Source organism: Seriola lalandi, unplaced genomic scaffold, assembly GCF_002814215.2.
Source record: "Seriola lalandi dorsalis isolate HSWRI2012SDOR001 ecotype SW California unplaced genomic scaffold, Sedor1 jcf7180002055006, whole genome shotgun sequence".
Taxonomy (NCBI): Eukaryota; Metazoa; Chordata; class Actinopteri; order Carangiformes; family Carangidae; genus Seriola; species Seriola lalandi.
Window position 1 is genome coordinate 1,546,163 of NW_019525549.1, and position 21,566 is coordinate 1,567,728.

Here is a 21,566-nt window from a genome sequence, read left to right on the forward strand (position 1 = left end):
TGAGTATCTAATCCAATGCTAATTTTAAGTATCAATTAGTATCTGAGTATTTGTGCCTGCAATGTTCAGCCAGTGTCTGGGCTTGTAAGTGCATGTATTTGTCTGTGTTTGTGCGCGTGCATGTGTGTGTGTGTATTAATAGAGTGGCACTAATAGGCTTTCTGGATTTCCCATCACTCCTTCTGATCTGCTCAAATCCAGTGGGCCATTAGTGAGGCCTCACCCTGCAGCTGACAGGAAGCACACACACGCACACACTCACACACACAAACACACAAGAACACACAATGACCCAGTGCAGAGGTACCAGGAAAACACTGAGCTCAGAGTTTAACAGTGATGATAAATCTAATAGAATGTGAGCATTGACTGAATTCTGATCCATTATCATTGATTAGTGCTCATTCAATCAGTAGAGGTTCTGTACGGTGGCCCTGAAGGACAAAGCACGTAGAAAAGAGAAAGCACAAATATTAAGGGAAACTAAACGGGAAAGGGAAAATCCAGAAATGCAACAAATCGAAAAACAGATACAGATAGGGAAAACACAAGCACACAAAATGACATTCAATTATATACAGTCATGGCCAAAAATATTGGCACCCCTGTACTTCTTTCAGATAATGCACCATTTCTCCCAGAAATTTGTTGCAATTGAAAATGCTTTGCCAAATGTTTATTTCTTTTGTTTGCATTGGAACAACACAAAAAAGCAAAGAAAAAAAGCCAAATCTGACATCATTCCACACAGAACTCCAAAAATATACTGGACAAAATTATTGACATCCTCAACTTAATATTTGGTAGCAAAAATAACTGAACTCAATCGCTTCCTGTAACCATGAATGAGTTTATGACACCTCTCTACTGGCATTTTGGACCACTCTTCTTTTGCCAACTGCTCCAGGTTTCTCAGATTTGATGGGTGCCTTCTCCCAACTGCTGTTTTGAGATCTCTCCACAGGTGTTCTATGGGATTTAGATCTGGACTCATTGCTGGCCACTTCAGAACTCTCATGCGCTTTGTCTTAAACCATTTCTGGGTGCTTTTTGAAGTGTGCTCTGGGTCGTTGTCCCGCTGGCAGACCCATGACCTCTGACGGAGACCCAGCTTTCTGACACTGTGCCCTACATTGCGCTCCAAAATTCTTTGGTAGTCTTCAGATTTCATGATGCCATGCACACAGTCAAGGTATCCAGTGCCAGAAGCAGCAAAGCAACCCCAAAACATCTGTGAACCTCCACCATGTTTGACCGTGGGGACCGTGTTCTTTTCTTTGAAGGCCTCATTTCGTTTTATGTAAACAGAACAATGATGTGCTTTACCAAAAAGCTATATTTTGGCAAACTCCAGTCTGTTTTTTTAATGTCTCTGTCAGCAGTGGGGTTCTCCTGGGTCTCCTACCATAGCATCCCATTTCATTCAGATGGTGACAGATAGTGCGAGCTGACACTGTTGTACCCTGTGCCTGCAGGTCAGCTTGAATTAGTTTGGAAGTTGATCGAGGTTCTTTATCCACCACTCCAACAATCCTTCGTTGCAATCTTTCATCAATTTTCCTCTTCCGTCCACGTCCAGGGAGGTTAGCTACAGTGCTATGGGCTGTAAACTTCTTGATGACGTTGCGCACAGTGGACACAGGAACATTAAGCTCTCTGGAGATGGACTTGTAGCTTTGAGATTGTCCATGCTTTTCCACAATTTTGGTTCTCAAATCCTCAGATAATTCTTCGCTCTTCTTTCTTTTCTCCATGCTCAGTGTGGTGCAGACAGACACAAACACTATGGTTGAGTCAACTTTTCACCATTTAAACTGGTGTTTTCTATATTGCCAGCACCTGTTACTTGCCACAGGTGAGTTAAAATACAAATTAAATGCTTTTTTATTATTTCTTACAATTTTGAAAAGGTACCAATAATTTGGTCTAGTCCATTTTTTGAGTTTTGTGTGGAATTATGTCAGATTTGGCTTTTTATCTTTTTCTTATTTTGCCTTGCAATACTGTATATTCTTGTATGTTAGAAATCCCAGTTTGTGTGAGTACTGAGTGCAGACTGATATGACCCAGTAAAGTGAAGGGGTCTGAACAGGTAATTCCTGATCTGTCAAAAGATACAACTATACTTCCAAATTTGTCCAAGAGGATGTGCAAAAAGTGATAAAAAAAAAAAAAAGATACTGGAGCAGGATGCTGCCCACAATAATAACAGATGTTAAGAGGTAAAGATGAGTGAATGATGAAATGACATAATGACATAATTCAGTTTTAACAGACTGAATAGACAGGCTTTTCATTTTTCAATTTTACCCGTGTTCAGCTCTACTGTGTCAAATAAAGTGATCAGTAACAACGGCTACGACAAGAGGCAGAAAACTTAATGAGCTGTTTCAGGAGTGATTTAAGAGTGTAAAGGAGCACTGAGCTCTTTTTTATTTCCTCCTCATTAACCCTTTGCTCACCGAGGTAGGCCACCCTGCCTTATTAACTCCTGGCTGACGTTTGCTGTACTCCACCACCAAACTGTACAGCAGGAGGAGGGTCATTCAGATCATGAAATGTATATTTCCCTTTACATTTATAATTAGTATCTTGTCTTCCTGTCTTTTTACATTCTGATTAACAGTACCATAATAATCCAACAACAAGGGCTGCCCCTCTACATATGAGATGTTTTATTAAAAACAGACATTTTGGGAAAAACGCTTGTTTTCTATCTTTCCCAGACTCGACATTGTTGGGACCTGCAACAACTAGGAATCAAACCTTGAAGGCTACCAGAGGTATTTATGTAATTCAAATCATCTGTGAATATGTACTTAACAACTTTAAGTATGAAGCTTCTTTGAATATACAGATAATTTTATGTTCTTCAAACTACTTTAACATATATATTCTACACCAATCCACTTTGTATGAACCCTCGCCCGAACAAACACTTTAACTACATCTATGACTTTACATGGTCCTGACTGGAACATTCAGTCTGGAGTTGATGGTCAGGAGGTGATTTACATACATACAGGTTACCCACCAGGAAAACGTAGGATGTCCACACACACACAGGTGGAGTGAGAGTAATCTACTTAGTCTGGACAGTGGGACCTGTTGTCCAACAAGCCTGTCATTAAGGCTTGTCCACTTGTCTGGGGAAATACATTGCCGTAGTGGCGTACAGCCGCAACTGCAGCATGAAATTTGACGGAGGCGGCTGCCTCCCAATTCTCTATTCAGGAAAAACCCTGGGCCCTAGTCTTCGTATTATGTGACTCTCATTAGCTCTAACTCAGCTCTAAATTGACGTGAATAACCGTTGCTAGCATACCCGCCACTGTCCCCAGATTGCGTCCATTTAAAAACAATATTTTGAATGAACGTGTGAACACATCTCAGTTGTGTTGTGTTACAGAGATGCAGACAGCTGCAGATAGACCATTCACTAACATAAAATATCAAATATCAAAAATACTTTAATTTCTATTTTGGAACAGAATATGTAAAGTCAAACACTTTCAATGACCCATGAGTACATATGTTGATTTTCAAAATCTTTTAAAAAGGCCTTGATTTTTTTGCCTTAAAATCACAAACTTTCAAGTATATCAAGGTACATGTAAACTGAAGGTTTGTTTGTCCCGTCTAAAGCCTCTATATGTAGACTTATCTGAACATTCAGTGGTGTCGCTCTGCGTTGCCTGTTTTTACACAAATATGAAAACTAGAATCACCTCCTCGTGGTTGTCTCCTCCACTCGGACTAGTTTCAGGTTACATCCAGTCATATAAAATATGAACTATTTGTGTGAAATTTGTCATAATTGTGAGGTCACTGTGACCCTGGCCTGTGACCTTTGACCACCAAAATCTAGTCAGTTTGTTATTGAGTCCAAGTGAAAGTTTTTACCAAATTTGAAAATGTTCTGTCAAGGCATTACTGAGATATCGTGTCCACGAGAACGAGACGGATGGATAACCTGAAAACAATATGGCTGCAGCTCTGACTGTCTCCGTCTTTGAGACATAAAAGGTTAATCACTGTAATTAACCAATTACTTTTGTGCCTAAATTTACTCGTCCAAAGGACAAGTGCCTCAAAAGTTAATGTTGAGGTCTGAAATAGGCACGAATGAACACAAATCAACATTTATCTACATGCCACCGATGCAACAGACAAACACACAGAAAAGCAGCACAGTGAAATATAAAGCACATATAAAACTAATGAAATAAACACAAGTGTGATACATTAGTGATGCTACTACTCAGGACCTATCAGCAGAGCCTGGCCAGGCTATGAAAGACTCCAACACTGGAACACTGAGTATCAAAACCAGTCCGGAGCTGAGAGCTGGTAATGGAGCTTTGCTCTCTACCTCTTTGATTGATTGGACCATGATATTGTCAGTTTCAGACTATACTCCACTCAGTGTAAGTGTACGTAATGCTGTTACACATATTTTAGCTGACAACTACATTGAAAACAAGAAAAACTAAATCATTTAAACACTGACATCAACATTAGTGTGACGTTGTCCCATAACCGCAACATCTCAGTTATCGTTAGTGTTTCTAGGCCAACAGTGGGGATGAGTACAGAATTAATGTTGGCTGTCAGTCACCTAAATCTCCTCCAGGATGTTTGATAGAGGAATATTCTATAGCTGTTCCCCCAGCTGCTCTTCTCAAGCTAAACCAAGACGTAGAAATGATCAAATACATGACTAAAATTTACATTCAAATTCTACTGCTGAAAACTAACATACATTTATGTCAAAAGACTAATTAATGCTTCTGTAGAAAAACTTTTGAAGTACGCTAAAGTATCATTTTAGAATCAGTACTGAAACTCAGTTTTTCAAACTTCAACAGAGTTTCCAAAGGTGTCTGTGGTGAAAACTCTGGAGTAGTGATGACGGGAGGTGAAAACATAGCAAAGGAATGTGTTTTAAATGAAAATATAGTATTGTGAACTAAGCCTTAGCCACAGTGGTGCTTTGAACTATGTGTGAAAGTCAATGACAAAGCTACGGTGCTGATGGTTCAAAGGTACAATGTTGACTATATTCACGTTTTCTATCATTTGCTAATCAGCAGTAAACTCAAAGCATCAAACGTCATTAGCTTTGCACATATTTGATCATGAATGACAAGTTTAAACTTTGACCTGATGATGGCACTAGATCAAAAGTTAGCGGCTCACCAAAGTTATTACAAGTATCCTTGGGGAGACTTGAATGATGAATGATAACCACCAGTAATCAGCTACCTAAAGAGGTTTTCTGCCTCTACATATATAACAAGGTGTGTCATTGTGGAACAGTGGAGATAAAAATGATTTACTAAAGTTAAGTACACGTCCTTCAAGCTTCTGGTAAAAAGAAGGTGGAAGCTGCTCAAGATCTACTACATGTAGATTTTTCTTGGAGGATGAAGCTGTGTTTTTTTCAACACGTGTCATTAACATTATATATTTGCATATTGAGGAAACAAAAATAGCCAGGACTGAATTTGACCACCAGCAGTTTCTACAGCAGCTCAACATGACAATGTTTCTGCCCACAACAGCAAATATTTGTATCTTCAATCACGTGTCAAAATAGATGTGTGCAAACTGTAAAATAAAAAGTATTACAAAAGGATGACGCTGAAACAATGTTGTCCAACAGTGCAAAGGGCCAAAACCACAGGAATTCAACAAATAGCCCACTGAGGGTCTACAACTGAAGACTTGATGCAGATCTTGGAGGGGCCTTAAGGGACATTTTTTGACCTTTAGAACTAAGAAGAACAATTTTTTATGGAGGTGTTAGTACCGTTCATACATTTTTAAGCAGTCTTAAGTCTTATTTAGTCTTTAGTTTGTTCATTCATTCAGTTTTTTTGTTATCTCATATGGTAGCAATCAGAGTTTGATGAAACACCTCTGACTATGTTACAGTTGAGGTGAACAGGAATACTGCACATCAGATTACGTAAGTAAACATACCATATATTAGGGTAGTATAAATTGAAGTGTAAATTTAGTATCTCAATACATTGTAATATGCAAATAATATAATTATATAGCTGTATTTTCTCATGTGTTTAATAATATTATTGTATTTTATGTTTGAGGTGTTTTTAAAATATATATATATGTTTCAAATATAAGTGATACTGCCATTAAACAACAGTTCAAAGTTTTATTTCTCACATGCCAAGGTTCAATGTACAGTAAGCAAAGCAGTGAAATAAGGGTTGGACTCGGGAGCAGGGAAGTATGTTTCGTAAAAAGGAAAAAAAAAATTGCATATGGCGGGGAATATTGTGACATTCTATATTATCGAATATGGGCCCAAGCGTATTTTATCAATTAAATTATGAGATAAACTGCATCATAACTGAAGGATCGTGTTTTTCAAACTACTCAATCAACAGAAGAGGTCACGTACCTTGAAGACCTCAGAGAAGAATCCTGAACCAATCTTCTCACAGAAGAAGTCGTCGATGCGGGCCAGGCTGGACACGGCGCTCCTGAGGGCTCGGTACGAGGACGGGCGGATCCGGTTGGGCGCGTGGATACTGTGGAGCGGTGGCTCATCCGGGCCACCGTGACCGTCCTCTGGGTCGCAGAAGCAGCACTCAGCATGGTAGTCCATGGTGCTGACAGACCACCGTGCTCCAGTTGCTCCGGTCTTTCCCACAGGGGAACCAAGATGTCTGTTAGACCGCAGGAGTCCTGAGGCATGAGGTGATGGGGACTCCCACCATCATAATGTGGATGATCAAACCCTCTCTGTGGATGACCTGATGATATATCTGTACACAAGACTGCAACTCTGTGATTGCCTCTGCTTTCCAGATTTACCCTGATGAAGGCCGCAGCATATCCTGGGTTACTGCTCAAATATTAAAGAAAAAATATTATCTATACATCTACTCAGGTCAGCACCCTAGTGAAGGACAGGGTCAACCACAGCTTCTGGGTTCACTCATCCACACTGTCAACCAGCTGCTAATGTGATGTGATGTGGGGCTCACCCTGACCTCTGCAGAGAGAAGCAACAGTCACACTAATGAACAGTTATGTCCCTCCACATCTCCATGTCTGTGCCACGGCGATTTGAAGAATCCCTGTGAACCCTCCTCACCGTGTGTGTGTGTGAGGGGGCTCGGCTCTCTCAGTCATCCCGTCAGTTCGGAGGCTGTGACGACAGATGCTACAGCTGCACGGTACCGGGAGAGAGGAGGGCCAGCAGCCAGCTGCCATACAAAGGTCCCTGTGTAAGAGTATTACAGGGATATAGGCACCAATATACCACAGGTTTACAGCAGCTATATTTATAATAGGAAATGATCAATATCACCACTTTGTACAGACGGGATATATATACACTGATTCTGTCGTATTGAGAGCATCATCTGTATCCAGCCCGGGCTCCTTTGCTCGCTGTGTATTCGATAGCCGTGGGGCTAGTAGCCACAGGCAAGCATCGCTGGCCGGGCGAAAAGCCATAACCTCCACTGGATAACGTCGACCTGCACCGCTCAGCCGGACTGTCAAGCTAACAAATAATCATAGGCCTCATTCAGCCATGTTTTTATTTTATTTTTATTTTTTTTTACAACTGCGTATTGTAAATAAAAATGTGAGCGAGGCTAAATAAACCGGAGAATGTAGCACATCGAAATATTTCTCCTAGTCGATAGCAAAAAAAAAAAAAAAGTCCTAGCTACTGTTAATAACGGGAGCTGTCAATGACAAGCGTGGTGCAGAGACAGATATACGGCTCACCTCTCTCCTCACGTTGGTCTGGATGGAAATGTCGATGGAGTCCGACCGGTGAAGGTAAACTAAAGCCAGAAATATCGCTCGGCGGCGTCTGCTGTTGATAATCCTGTCTGGATTCCTTCTTCCCGAGCCGCTTAGCGGAGCGACCACCATCACGTTAAAGCTAGCGAGAGTGATACACAGGATTTCTTGTTGGAATTTTCATAATAAAACATTTCAACCACAACAGCATGCATAGCTGCACTTTAAAGAAAATTGTTTATAAGTTAAAAAGCACAACATTGATTTCAAATAAAATACTATCTTCATTAAAAAGAAATATAGAAGTATTACCTCGCTCACTCAACAAGTTCATGCTTCTGTTTCTTTTAAAAATGCACATATATTTTCAATAATGATCAACACACAAATGATCAATTATTCTTCAGAAAGTGAAAAAAATATACATTTTTAACATGATGATGACTATATGAATTTTCAACATGTGATATATGTAATGTAATATACTATTATGGATACATTGTAAGAAATACAACTAATTTACCACTGTGTTCAACTAACAATTGTATTTGGACAAAATTTAAGGGTTTAGGGGAGTATATTTATACTCTTAGGTGAATGCCGGTTTTAAATATGAACTGAACAACTGAGAGGTAAGTCAAACAGTGACAATAAGATAAAAATATTCAGTCTGAATTAATTGTAGGTCTGGTTTATTACGTTAATAGCACAAGAAGATATCCAGTTTAAAGCTTGCTGTATGCAAAAATACACTTAGTTTATGTGTAATATGAACATGATATAAGAGGATGTTAAAGACTTATTTCTGTCATTCATAATGTAATGAAATTCATACAAAAATTTATGGGACGCTGAATGAATGTGGCTGTACAAAGTGGCATGCTGTGTAATGAGTGCTTTTTAGAAAACAATTTTAGTTTTTAAAAAAAATTTTCGTACATTCTTTTCATTTAACATATCATCCTTTTGATACTTTTATTTCGAAGACAAAGTCGTGAAACTTCCTGTGTGATTTTCTCTAACTCGAGTTTGACACCAGGCGCACATACGCTAAGGCTGAGTGAGCGGCTCTGATTGGAGCAGATGAAAGGGCAGCGTCAAACCCTGACAGCTGATCTGGAATCAGTTTCTCTGCCCAATCACAGGCCTGAAAGACCTGACACTTACAAGGAAAACCGATACCGGAGCAGCCGCTGAGCCGGAAGTAGATTATTGGCAATGTCACACATTTCGATAAATAAATTAGTAAATAAGCCAATAATCATAGTAAATAATAAATGTAAAATTAAGCAGATACACTATTTCAAAATAAGAATAATTACAAAAATAATTTAAACAAAACAAAAAATGAAAAAAAGAAAATAGAGAATAAGAAATATAAACCATTTTCATGTGATCTCCTCTCACTCCTCTTCCTCTTCCTGCTGTGTGCTAGTGACATGCTTTTCCTGTTCACGTTAGAGGAAGTGATGAAGGAACTCTGCAAAACAATACATAGATAAATAAATAAATAAATGCATAGAGTTGTGATATCTGAGGAAAATGCTACAGCAACTAAATAATCACATTAATTGACAATTTTAGTTTTAATTCTTTTCTAAAATAATCAAGGGTTAAGGGGAGGTCAGTGCTGGGTGATTTAAAGGCAGCAAGGGTGACATCATGGCTTGGTTTCACCTGGAGGAGCAATAGTTCCCCATTGTATGACTTCACTATTTACATCACCATGTGGATCATGATGGACTATGAATGTGTGGATACAAATCACCCCAAGAGGGAAATTTAATTGGAACTCACTTTTGGAACAAATAAATTGGAATAAAACTTGGTTATTACCACATCAATTTTGCATCCCTAATAAAGTCAAAGAAGTCCATTTCAAAATTTTACCTAAAATTTGCCCTGTAAATTCCATAATCTCCAAATATACTGACATTGATAATTGCTGCTCGTTTTGTAGACATACTGATGAAACTTTTGCCAACTTATTTTTTCAATGTAAAATTGTAATGAAGTTTTGGTCGGATTTAAATGCTTATATTTTTCATAATACTAAAGTGTCCCATCATTTTACTTTAAAAGATATCAGATGTCATTATTATGACGAATGAAAAATCTCTTAACTTCTATTAATGTTTTTGGATTTGGAAAATTTTTTATTCATAAAAAGAAATTCTTAAATTCACAACTCTCTCTACTCCTTTTCTTGATGGAATTTAGTATCCTACTTGATTCCTTGTCCCTTATAAACAATAAAAAAAAAGCATCTAATTTTTAGAATGTTATAAGAATATTTTCAACGAAACCCCTTGAAATTGACTATATTTGCTCAAATAAGCAAATATAGTCAATTTTTGATGTTTTTGTAATAGTATTTATTATTCATTTATTGTGCAGATGTGCATTTAATATAATTTCTTGTGTCGTTTTCGGAATCCTTGTTATCAGCTCCCATATCAATGTGTATGTGTACTTTTTGTACAATTTGTTCATTAATAAAGTTGAAAAAAAAGAAAAAAAAATTATGTTTGGATACACTTTTGTGAACATAATAACTTTGAAACAAAAGGCAACAAAAAGCTGATTTAGGAAATATCAGATGTAAAAACAGTTTTCAATGTCTCTGTTTCTTCCCTGCTACATGAACAAATTCAACAACAACAACAAAAACACCATCTTTGTGTCAAAACTTGTGTCTTTGAGCCACAAATGTAGGTGATGAGCTCATAAATCCAAAATCAACCCAGTATTGTCATAGGGTGATGTCACTGCAGAGCAAGCAGATGCTGCTGCTACATCCTTGTGTTGCATTCAAGCAGTTTAGGAAATTGGGACAATTTCCATTTATAGTCCTCTACATGTCATAATAGAGGTTTTCACTTGGTGATGATACATGTTTTATTCCAACCAAGGACTGTAATAGAAAACACCATCTATTTCAAATAAACTAGTGTTTACCAGCTGAAAGCTGAAGTAAATGGTATTTTCTTACTCACAGCTCATAATTACAGTTGTTCCCAAGGGCGTAGGTTTGCATATGGACGGTAGGGACATGTCCCTAACAATATTTTGGGATGACAGAATTGTTCCTACCAATATTTGAATGAACTTGTTTGCACTATGTTTGGAGTGAAGTCATATTAGATCATTCTGATGTGCCATCCCAGAGGCTACGTCTCCAAGGCAACCAATTTAAGTATGCTGAAAGTGGACTAACTGGAGGCTCACGTCATGTACAAATATCACACTTATGGACAGACACGGAGGCGAGAGTGGATCAATGTGCTGACAATGGTCAGTTATTAGCCAGTCCAGACTTCAAGCACTGGCAAATATTTACCAAGTCAAAATCTACTTTGTTCATAATACCTAATTTTAATTAGAATATTAAAATCTTGACTTGGAACTTATATTTGACTTAGTGCTGTTCATCAGTTTGACTTTGTGAGATAATAACTCATTCAACTTTGACTTTGACAACATCATCATTTTTCATTTAGTATAACAAAATCTTAACAATACCAACCAATCACGGTCTGAAAGTCTCAATCTATCTGAGTATTGTTGCTGACCATGTTCATCCTTCATGGCCACAGTTCACCATCTTCTAATGGCTCCTTCCAGCAGGATCATGCTCCATGTCACAAACTGCTTTCATCAACATGACAGTGAGTTCAGTGAACTTCATTATGCCTCTGTTATTAGTAACATGTGCTTTTCCCAATATGACAACTCAAGTTGTTTGCTGTGAACAAGGCAGCAGTTAAAAACAGCTGCCACTCTGTTCTTTTCCAATTCAAAACAGAACAGCTACCTTTGTAAGACAACCCGAATGCTCCAGTCACCTTGAGGGAACCCAGCAGTGATCTGTTGTCTGTCCTGACCAATCGGCACTTGCTATAACAAATTCGTCCTGATTGACCTCCGCACCTCCTTCCGGCCCTTTAAATGAGCGTTTCTGCACAATTTCGCCGACGGCAAACTGCACGACTGAACCAAGCTAACAAACATTAACGATAGCTCCACAGGAAGTCCGGTCTTCCTCTTTCAGATTAAAAGTGGACGGGTGCTGATTTTGGCCGAGAAAACGCGACCATGGGTGTAAAGAACACAGAAATGTAATAAAATTAATTAAATATCACATTTACCTGAAATGTATTTCAAAATACAATAAACATAATTTATACCACGCTCTGTGCATGGTCATAATAATTATAGAGGGATTTATTTTTTTAACTCAACAGGAAATTGTATTTCCGTTCACCTTTAAGCACCAGAGCAGCTAACATTGAGTTAGTCATATTAAGCTAACGGCAGCATCACCTTTAGCTCCCTGTTTTTGGGGTTCACTTCCCGTTTTAGTGATAGTACGGTCATTAATTAGAAAATGGCTCTGCTAACGCCTTTATTTGCTTTCCTGTATCACCTGCCGCAGGTGTACAAGTGGCTGCTGAAGCCCTACTATATAGCTTCTCTCTTTATGTCTGTAGCCTTTCTAGCTGTCCGCAAGACGCCTGGCATCTGTGACCATCTGGCCACACAGCGAGAGGACGGCAACTCCTGCGACTTCGACTGGGTCCGTAGAAAATTCTGGAAATTCGCAAATTGCTTTTTAAATGGTATCAACTTGCTAGTAGCTTGCTGCTCAGAGGATGGACACAGTTGTGGGTCATTGGACTGGATGGCAGCAAGGGCCAGGTCACATTAGCCGCTAGCTAAAGGGAAAGAATGACAGGCCAGACTGCAGTCAAAAAACTGGGAATTCATACTGTTGTGCTTATTGGCAGCGATACACAAGTCAAAAAACGTATTTTACAACTTGGTACAATTAATTAAGGTATTATATATTGTACGGCATAAATAGAATCTGTGAATTAGCATTAATTTATATACGAAATGACGTATAGTTAGTTGAATTACGCCATTCATTATTGGTTTAGCTAGCGAACGTTCGCTAAATTAACGACGAATCATTCATTAAAGTGTAAGAGTAGCCAGCTCTTGTTTTGAATGTTTGCAGACTTTAACTGCGGAATTTCTACAACGCTAATAAAGGTCGTTTATCGCAGTCTAAAGAAATAAACGTACATCGAAAAACAAATGTGCTAAAATTGTGAGATTTTCAAATAGATTTGCTGTGCCACTGTGGCGACGGAAGGAACAGTGGCCTCCTAGAAGCACAGTAGCTGCTGCAGAAGGCTGCGCTTGACAAACACCTGCAGCTACATCCATCCTCTGTGTAGTCTAATAAACTATAAAGCTGTTTGGGTCTAGTGTTTTTTTTCAAAGCACACAATCCACAGCTTGATTATAAATATACCACATGCATGTAGTAATTTTATGATGAATAAATCAGCGGGTAGATAGTGTGTGCTGACTGTTCTTATTTTTTTTTCATACTGATGTATCATACAAGTATGGTGTTTATAAAAAAAAAAAAAAAAAAAAAAAAAGGATGTGATTGCTTTCTCAAATGTTTTTTCACTCTGGCCAATGCTACCGTTCAAAGAGCTAGACAGTATCCATCTGTCTTCAGTTTAACATGTTGAGTGTAGAGTGATGGCATGTTGGATCAAAAGAAGTTCATTCTTGAAGGATGACATGATATGATCAGCAGGCTGGTTAACATTGCTGCCCACAGATGAGACATGTTATGTTTGTGTTCTCAGAGAGAAGTGGAGATTCTCATGTTCCTCAGTGCCATCGTCATGATGAAGAACAGAAGAGCAAGTGAGTAAATGCTTTTTTATTGTTTTGTTTATATTAGTTGTGGATTCATTTCTCCTCAGTAGCATAATGATCATGTCATGTTATAATCTGATAATGGTATATTCCTGAACCATGGCCCACATAAAGTAACAGAGAGTCTAATGATACCAGTGAGATTAAACCAATGAACCGGTCAGATATTGATTTTTTTTTTTTTTTTCCCACCATGAAAAGAATAAAATTATAGAAGAAACGCACTAGATCACTTTCTTTATGTTTCAGGCTTACAGTAGTGCATTTTAAGGACACTGAATATCAGCTGGCATCTTTTTCAGCATGATGATTTAAATTAAAAAAAAATGTTTTTATTGTGTTTATTGAGTTTGGACAAAAACATGAAAAGTCTGTCTGCATTGGTTCATGTCAGTAACGGTGGAGCAGCATGTGGGCAACATCATCCTGTTCAGCAAAGTGGCCAATGTCATCCTGTTCTTCAGACTGGACATCAGGATGGGATTGCTCTACCTGACACTCTGCATAGGTCAGTCAAACCATCACCATGACACACTAACATCAGCAGACACTTCTGTTCAGATTGTTTGGTTATATTTTTTATTATTGTCAACAAATTCAATTAAAAGACCAAAATCAACAATGAATGTCTTTCAAACAAGTGTGTGTGTGTGTTTGCTTGCTTGTGTGAGTCACACTATTGCACTGGGTGACATGTTCCTTCATTACCATGAACACACTCTGCTGTTGGATCTCAGAAGCACACAGCATGTGGATCAACCCACCGCTGAAAATTGTCCCAAACTAAACGCACTGTTCCCTCCTGTTTGTTTGGCAAAAAGCTACAGCGAGCAGCTGTTTTGCGAGCTTTGTTTTTTTTTTTTTTGGGGTGGTCTTTTTCACTAATGTATGTCTTCATTAGGAACCAATAGGTTTTGGGTTGAGAGCCACAGACACAAGGCTACACACCCACTGCCCAAAGGTTGACCCCAAGAAACATCCCGAATACAGCTGAAGAATAAGAAAATAATAAATGCAGAGACCCTGCCCTCTGCAGATAAACATTTGTTTTGTTATGAGTCTTTACATAAAATCCTGCATATTAAACCATTTAAAGCTGAGATATACCACCTTAAATATACTCTACTGATGAAATGCAAAGATCTGTCATAAGAAATATACAGAGAATCAAATTCAAGTGAAATCACAACATGCTAATGCTTCAATAGTAGACATCTTCATGAAAAGTGATGGCACAAACTCAAACGTTCCCTGAGAGATGTTCAAAGGGAAAGTTGAAAACAAACACCGGGATAAGACAATAAATAAAACTAATTTATCTGTGTAGTCTCATCCAAAGTGGCCCTGACAAATCCAGCATCAGCATTGTAGTGAACAGAGTCCTAACACAGAGAGGATAAATAATTGTTTTGTTGTTGATCAATCTGGTGATAATTAAATCTGTAAAATATCAGGATTCCCTAAGTCAACCTCTTTATTTGCTCATTCAATATTCACTTTACAATGATACGACACAGAAAAGCAGGAAATCCTCACATTGGAGAGTGTGGAACTGGAGATTTTTGTTTTATAAATGACTTACATTTATGCCCATTGGTGCCTTGTGTATCGACTAATCAATTGATGGACTAATCATTGTAGCACTAATTCTGTAACTGTCAAACATAAAGTCCTGGTGCTTTGTCTGTTTCAGTGTTCCTGATGACCTGTAAGCCTCCACTTTACATGGGACCAGAGTACATCAAATACTTCAGCGACAAAACCATCGATGTGAGTGACAGTGGACATGGTTGTAGCAGTTTGGCCTCTTACCAAGAGCAAACATCTGTACAGTTTGTTTTTGACTGTGTGTGCTGTGTGTGTCCAGGATGAGCTGGACAGAGACGGTCGTGTGACATGGATTGTTGAGTTTTTCGCCAACTGGTCTCCAGAGTGCCAGTCCTTCGCTTCTGTCTATGCTGATCTCTCTCTCAAGTAAGACTCCACCCACCCGCTCAGTCAAAGTATGATGTGCGCTCAGTGACAGCAACAACAGTCACTCCTGTTTTTGTGTTTCAGGTATAACTGTGCCGGCCTCAAGTTTGGCAAAGTGGACATCGGACGTTATGGAGAGGTTTCCAAGAAGTAAGATGTGTGATCTCCTCGGTCGACACAGAGCGATGGGCTTTTATTTTGTCAGAGAGGACAGACCAGAAACATGAACATTTAATTCTGTTCTGCAGGTACAAGGTGTCGACGTCTCCGCTGTCCAAGCAGCTCCCGTCTCTGGTGTTGTTCCAGGGAGGGAAGGAAGTGATGCGACGCCCCCAGGTGGACAAGAAGGGGAGAGCCGTGTCATGGAGCTTCACTGAGGTCAGACTGGACAGCAAACTTCAGACAAGTGACAAAAACAACAGCCAATGACAGCTACCATTTTTCAAGTCTGTCTTACAACAGCTGATTCAGTTGATATTGATAATATTTTTCTAAGTTAAAGTCCCCTTGGTATAAAAATCAGTTTCACAGGCAGTTAGTGATGGGCTCGTAACAGCTTCAGCTGAATTTAAGAAGAATGAGGACTGTGGATTTCTCCCTTATAAGGAACAGTTACAGTGAGCATTAACACTTTAAATGAACATATTAATGGGCAGTTACTTAATGTCTTCCTTAAGGGCTGCATATCTCGGTACCGCCTCAAGCGAATTTCTCCAAATTTGGCACAAACATTCACTTGGACTCAAGGATGAACTGATTTAGAATTTGGCGGTCAAAGGTCAAGGTCACTTTGACCTCACAAAAACACTTTTCGGGCCATAACTCACAAATTCATTCGCCAATTATGACACAATTTAACTTAAATGTCTGACAGAATAAAATGATGAAGTGATGATTTTTTATATCCAAACAGTCATAAGTAACTCAGAATGGTGAGGTTGTGACCATATTTCCTGTAACTTGGCTGATTGGTGGAAACAACCACAAGGAGGGAATTCTAGTTGACACTGGTACCAATGCACTACTGATTACAGTGTAATACCTTTTCCCATTACTATAGACTGTGGAAAATGTAACCTTTTTTTGTTCATTAAGAATATCTGTCATCTGTGTCTCTCCACCAGGAGAACATCATCCGAGAGTTCAACCTGAATGAACTGTACCAGAAATCCAAGAAACTCAGCAAGACAAAAGAAGACAAAGTCGGCCAGTCCCAGTTCCCACCAGTCCCAGAGGAAGAGGAGCCAGAGCAGCAGGGAGCTAACGGCCAGAAGGAAGAGACCGAGTCCAAGAAGGACAAATAGGACGTTTTGTTTCGCTCAGCTTCAACGTCTGGACGGAACTTTTGAGTCCAGGTTAGCTCCTCCACCCCCTCTTTGCGCTCCTCCTCTAAGTGTTCAGTTTATTCCCTCATAGATCAGCACAGCACTGGAGTCAGTGTGGATCACTGACCGAGATGGACTTGATTGAGAGTTCAGCCTCTTTTCAGCACCATTTACACTAAACCTCCTTTAAACCTAGTATTTCAACACATGTGCAGCTACAGTGACCTCGGTCTGTTTTCCCTTTTTAGACCGGAGCCGAGAGAATAGGTGTACATGTTAGTGGAGAAGCAAACTGAGATGCAGTAAACCAGCTGAAGAGGGCTGTAACTCTGTAAAGTGGAAATGTGCTGTGCTGACCTGCCGTGTTTGTCAGGTTGTCAGCGTCGACACAGCACATTTCTGAAGCTGTGAAGTCTGAGAGAGTCCGTTAAGTTCTTACTAATTAACACTGAGGGAGCAAAGAATGTGATGTTACTTTTATTGATTTAGATTTTTTACGCAACTAATGTAATTCTGAGTAGATGTTTCTGTTGAAATCATTTAATAACAAACCGTATATTCATGTTAACTAAGTTCTAACTCCAGTTCACACACTGTGTGTGACGTAGAATTCATTTTGCAGTGTTAAACGTTCCTCTTGACACAATATGGGAGCACTTGTTTAACATCACCACATCTGCATGAGACAGGTGGAGTTAGTCAAGTTTACTTATAGCTGGACAGCATCTCCATTCATCTCCACAGACTGTGCTGTTGTGGACAGAAGCTCTGCGCCACTGTCATTCAAACTTTCCTGACAAAAACATTCCAGCGATTCAATTCACTTTATTTTTTTTTTACAGATTCCTTCTGTCGTTTGTTTTTACTTTTTTTAAATTCATATTCATTGTATTTGTGTATTGGACTGAGATGAACACGTCTTCAGCTGTCAGTTATGTCCATGTTCATGCCATGACGCACATTTTCTTATTTGAAGGTTTTATACTGATTTGGTACCTAAGGTCTTATGATGATAATAATATTATAATAATTAAAAACTAAATCAAGTTACAGCCTGTGTATCTACAGTGTAGTTCCTTATTGGTTGTCACTAACAAGGTACCTTTTTATGTTTTTAGCTGTGCTTGAGCTCTGCACTCTGTGTTTTTTCTCACCCTCTGTGGGTCAGGCTCTGTTTGGAGCTCCCAAAATTCCCATGAGCTCTGCAAGTAGAAGGAAGTCAAGATGCTATGTGAATCTGAACATAGCAGTTTATTTGTATTTTATTTGATCGTTTGAGCTGGGCAGACACTGTGTTTTGTTTGAACTTACAACACTTAAGAACCGGCAGCTTTATGCTCCTGCCGTACGGTCCAATCCACGGGACACGACCTGGGGCTCATGCTGAACGTAACCACAGAACCCCCAGTTGGTTTCGTCCAATAAAGTTTATTCAAACAAGACATACATGTCGTCAATTTTGACAGAAAGAAAGAAAGGCAGCTTCACTGAATAAGAGGAAGATGCAGAGAGTGTAGTTTGTGTTCTCCAGAAAAGTTCAGTTTTATGTCAGTCAAGACCAAAACGGCTCAAACTGCAACTGAATATAAATCTCAGACCATCAGATCATCAAACTGATCTGGCGTTAATTCAGCCCCATTCATGGAAATGGAAAGAGTCTGTTGACTGACATGATTCCTTTCGGTCAGTCCACGATCTTGGTTCCTGACTCACAACAAACCTTGACATTTGAGTTCTGGGGAACCAGAGAAGGTTGGACGGGCTGTTATTAAATTTCCAGGTATCCTACTAACTCTGGTGAGAGAGCGCCCCCCTCTGCTCACAGTTTTAATTTTTCCCAGACAAAACCAGTGACACTCCCAGCTGAGACCAGGGATGTCACAGGAAAAGTAATAAAGCATTTCCTTAATTTCATATTTTATAGAATTTATAAATGAATTTAATCCATCAATAGATATTTTAAGATTTGAAAATGGCCTTACAAACACAGCATAAAACTTTCATTAAATAAACTATTTATAAATACTTTGAATTCATGAATAGATAGTAGAATTTGAAAAACTATTTTGAAAAAGAATTTGATGGTAAAACATTCCTTTTTCCAGCTGCTTCTCCCATTAACTAATTGTTTAGCTCAGTCATTTAGCTTTAGCCTTCCTGTGACATTCTGGGCCTTCAGTGCTGGTAAAACCCCCTGGTTAGCTCTCCAACCAATCACAGAGCTTTCATTAATAGATGTGTTTATAAATGGTTTATATTATGAATGTTTTGTGCAGCTTTTCTAAATCCATTTTTAAATCTGAAGTATTTTAATTGTTCATTTATGAATTCTTGAAAAGGGAATCCAGTTATTTATTCGCATTTTAAGAATACCTTTTTCAAGTAGATTTTTAAATTCTAAATAAAAGTATAAACGGTTTATTTATTGAGTTTTTTTTTTTTGTTTGTTTTTTAAATCTGAAGTATTTCAATTATAAATTCTTTACAATTCCTATTTTTAATGCCTATTAAAATATGAAATTACGGAAATGCTTTTTTACTGTTCCTGTGACATCCCTGGTCCTCCATACCCATCAGCCTCAGCTGCATGCTAAACTAAAGTGGTGAACATTATACCTACTAAACATTAGCATGTTAGCATTTTGCTCAAAGCACTGTTGCTCCTAAGTTCAGGACCTTCTCCCATGGTTGTCGACTGTAAGTGTTTATAGTCTATAAGAAAACTGAGTCCTCCCCTGCTATCATTGATGTGTTCATTTATTACAAATCCTGCACATTTAATACAGTTTTAGCCTGGGAAGAATGAAAACAGAAATGTTTGACTAATGAAACTATAATTAAATGAAATGAACTATAATGAAAGACTAAGTGAGATTCCATTCTTTTATTTTGTCTGTCAAGTTTGGCGATGAGATTGTGAATTTAACTAATAACTAATGTAACAGCAGAGATTGAGCTGTGCACGGGTCTGAAACCAGACTGCTGAGGGAAATGTAACACAATTATATAATTATATTATCATCCTCATCATCATCATCATAGCATTTTGATCATTCTTCTTTGCCACCGTCACCAGGTGCTTGCTCCTGAAGGAATGATGGTTATAAAGACGCGGTCTACATTCAACGCCACATAAATCAATTGAACATTTTAGTGATGATGACCAGGAGTGTACTCAGACTGTAAATACATCAGTCAGAAATCATCCACCACCCGTCTTCAGATCAGGTGAAGAGTGTGTCAGATCTCCTTAGTGCTGACAGATGGAGTTACATCATGATGTGACGTCACTGAATTAAGCCGTGTGTGTGTGTGTGGGTGGCTGCGTGTGCACGTGGATCCTGGAACCCTCACACTGGCTTTGCATTTCCACATTTTCATGAGTCATGTCGGCCAATCAGAATTATGTTAAACACTCGTCATGTGTATTGATCGGCTGAGCACTGGACCAACCAGTGATGAGCTGAGGTGTCTGTTTGCAGCTTCACATCACATTTCAGGAATGTCCACTTGTGTTTTTTTTATTATGGCATTTGAATTTTCTCTCATCAATTCCTGTTATTTCTCTTTGTTGATAACATTCCCAATCATGACTTTGATCTTTTAAACTGTGAGACTGTATTTAGATTTGCTTTTTGATCACACTGAGGTTTTATCCCTGATTCATTATTTTATTACTGAAGCTGTTTTTCATTTTTAATTTCATTTGTCAGGTTTCATTTCATCTGAGCTGCACTCCAACACTTGTATGTATATTTGCTCCTGTCTGACGTCTGTTATTCATGCAATAAAACAATGTGCACATGAAAACATTCTAAGCAGCCTTCATTCACTCTCTGCTGAAACCTTTAGTGTTTTTCCTCGAGTCACCAGAGAAACAGAAACTCCTGCACAGTGTAACATAAGAGAGAGAGTTCAGTATAACGCTCCTCTCAACAGCTTCAGCACAATCTGTTTATTAGATCACAGTGTAATCTACTGTAGCATCATTATCAAAGAGGTGATGTACTGCAGGGGCCTGATGCATAAATCATGTGAACACGTATGTCTGAGACAGAGTGATGTGAATGTTATATTGATATTAAAACCCAGGATTTTAGAGAAAGACTGGATAGAAGGACAAGTCCAGAAGACATGAGCATGGTCAACATTAAGTTCTCCACATTCCGTCCAGCAGGACAGCTGAGGACCAGTTTGTTTGGACTGCTGTTTGGGAGTATTAAAAAAAGCATATGAGGTTCGGGAGTTGGTGGAGGACGACAGTATTTCACAAGCAAACTCACAAACTTTTAATTTCCTGACAATCCTGCGTATAGGAGTGATGCCAAAAAAAACCCACTGCCTGTAATTAGGGCCCGAGCACCGAAGGGTGAGAGGACCCTATTGTAACTGTTTTTAACAATTCATTAACAGAAATAATTGTGCTTTTATATCCTTCTTATTTGTTGTGAGTCGTTGTGTAAACTGTTTAAACTATTTAATATTGACTGATGACAGTGTTGGAGCCTCTGGAGCCTCATTAAGACTCTCTGGACCCAATAAATGAAGTTCAGAGTAAAACAGGACTTTACATTACAGAGATTGTACTGAAGTAAACTGAGGCAGTTTTTTAAATCAGTTTCACAATCAGTGAAATTCTTCTTCTTTCTTGTCTTTCTTCTCTGTCCGATCACTTGTGGCACAGACAGTGTTTTTATACAAACTGATGGATTAAGGGAGAGTCTTCATCATTTA

General features: G+C 38.7%; 2 protein-coding genes across 3 annotated transcripts in view; one reads left to right on the forward strand and one right to left on the reverse strand.

The window, feature by feature from the left end:
* Positions 1-7,928, reverse strand: part of LOC111647602 (dual specificity testis-specific protein kinase 2-like) — a 23,055-nt gene extending 15,127 nt beyond the window's left edge. The window contains exons 1-2 of the mRNA XM_023397227.2: positions 7,774-7,928; positions 6,431-7,258 (exon numbers count right to left, since the gene is read on the reverse strand). Of these exons, the coding sequence (XP_023252995.1) occupies positions 6,431-6,637 (207 nt within the window). The 5' untranslated portion in view covers positions 6,638-7,258; positions 7,774-7,928. The remainder of the gene's footprint in view (positions 1-6,430; positions 7,259-7,773) is intronic.
* Positions 7,929-12,071: 4,143 nt separating this feature from the next.
* On the forward strand, positions 12,072-20,642 carry tmx2b (thioredoxin-related transmembrane protein 2b). Of its 2 annotated transcripts, XR_015436563.1 has the most exons (9): positions 12,072-12,367; positions 13,461-13,521; positions 13,928-14,041; positions 15,227-15,303; positions 15,401-15,507; positions 15,592-15,657; positions 15,756-15,885; positions 16,632-16,862; positions 19,909-20,642. XR_015436563.1 is itself a non-coding variant. In XM_023397241.2 (8 exons), the coding sequence occupies exons 1-8, from the start codon at positions 12,179-12,181 to the stop codon at positions 16,809-16,811; spliced, it is 924 nt and encodes a 307-aa protein (XP_023253009.1). In that variant the 5' UTR covers positions 12,072-12,178; the 3' UTR covers positions 16,812-20,642. The 2 variants fall into 2 exon arrangements, 1 of the variants encoding a protein (XP_023253009.1); XM_023397241.2 differs by having other exon boundaries at positions 16,632-20,642.
* The last annotated feature ends 924 nt before the right edge of the window (positions 20,643-21,566 follow it).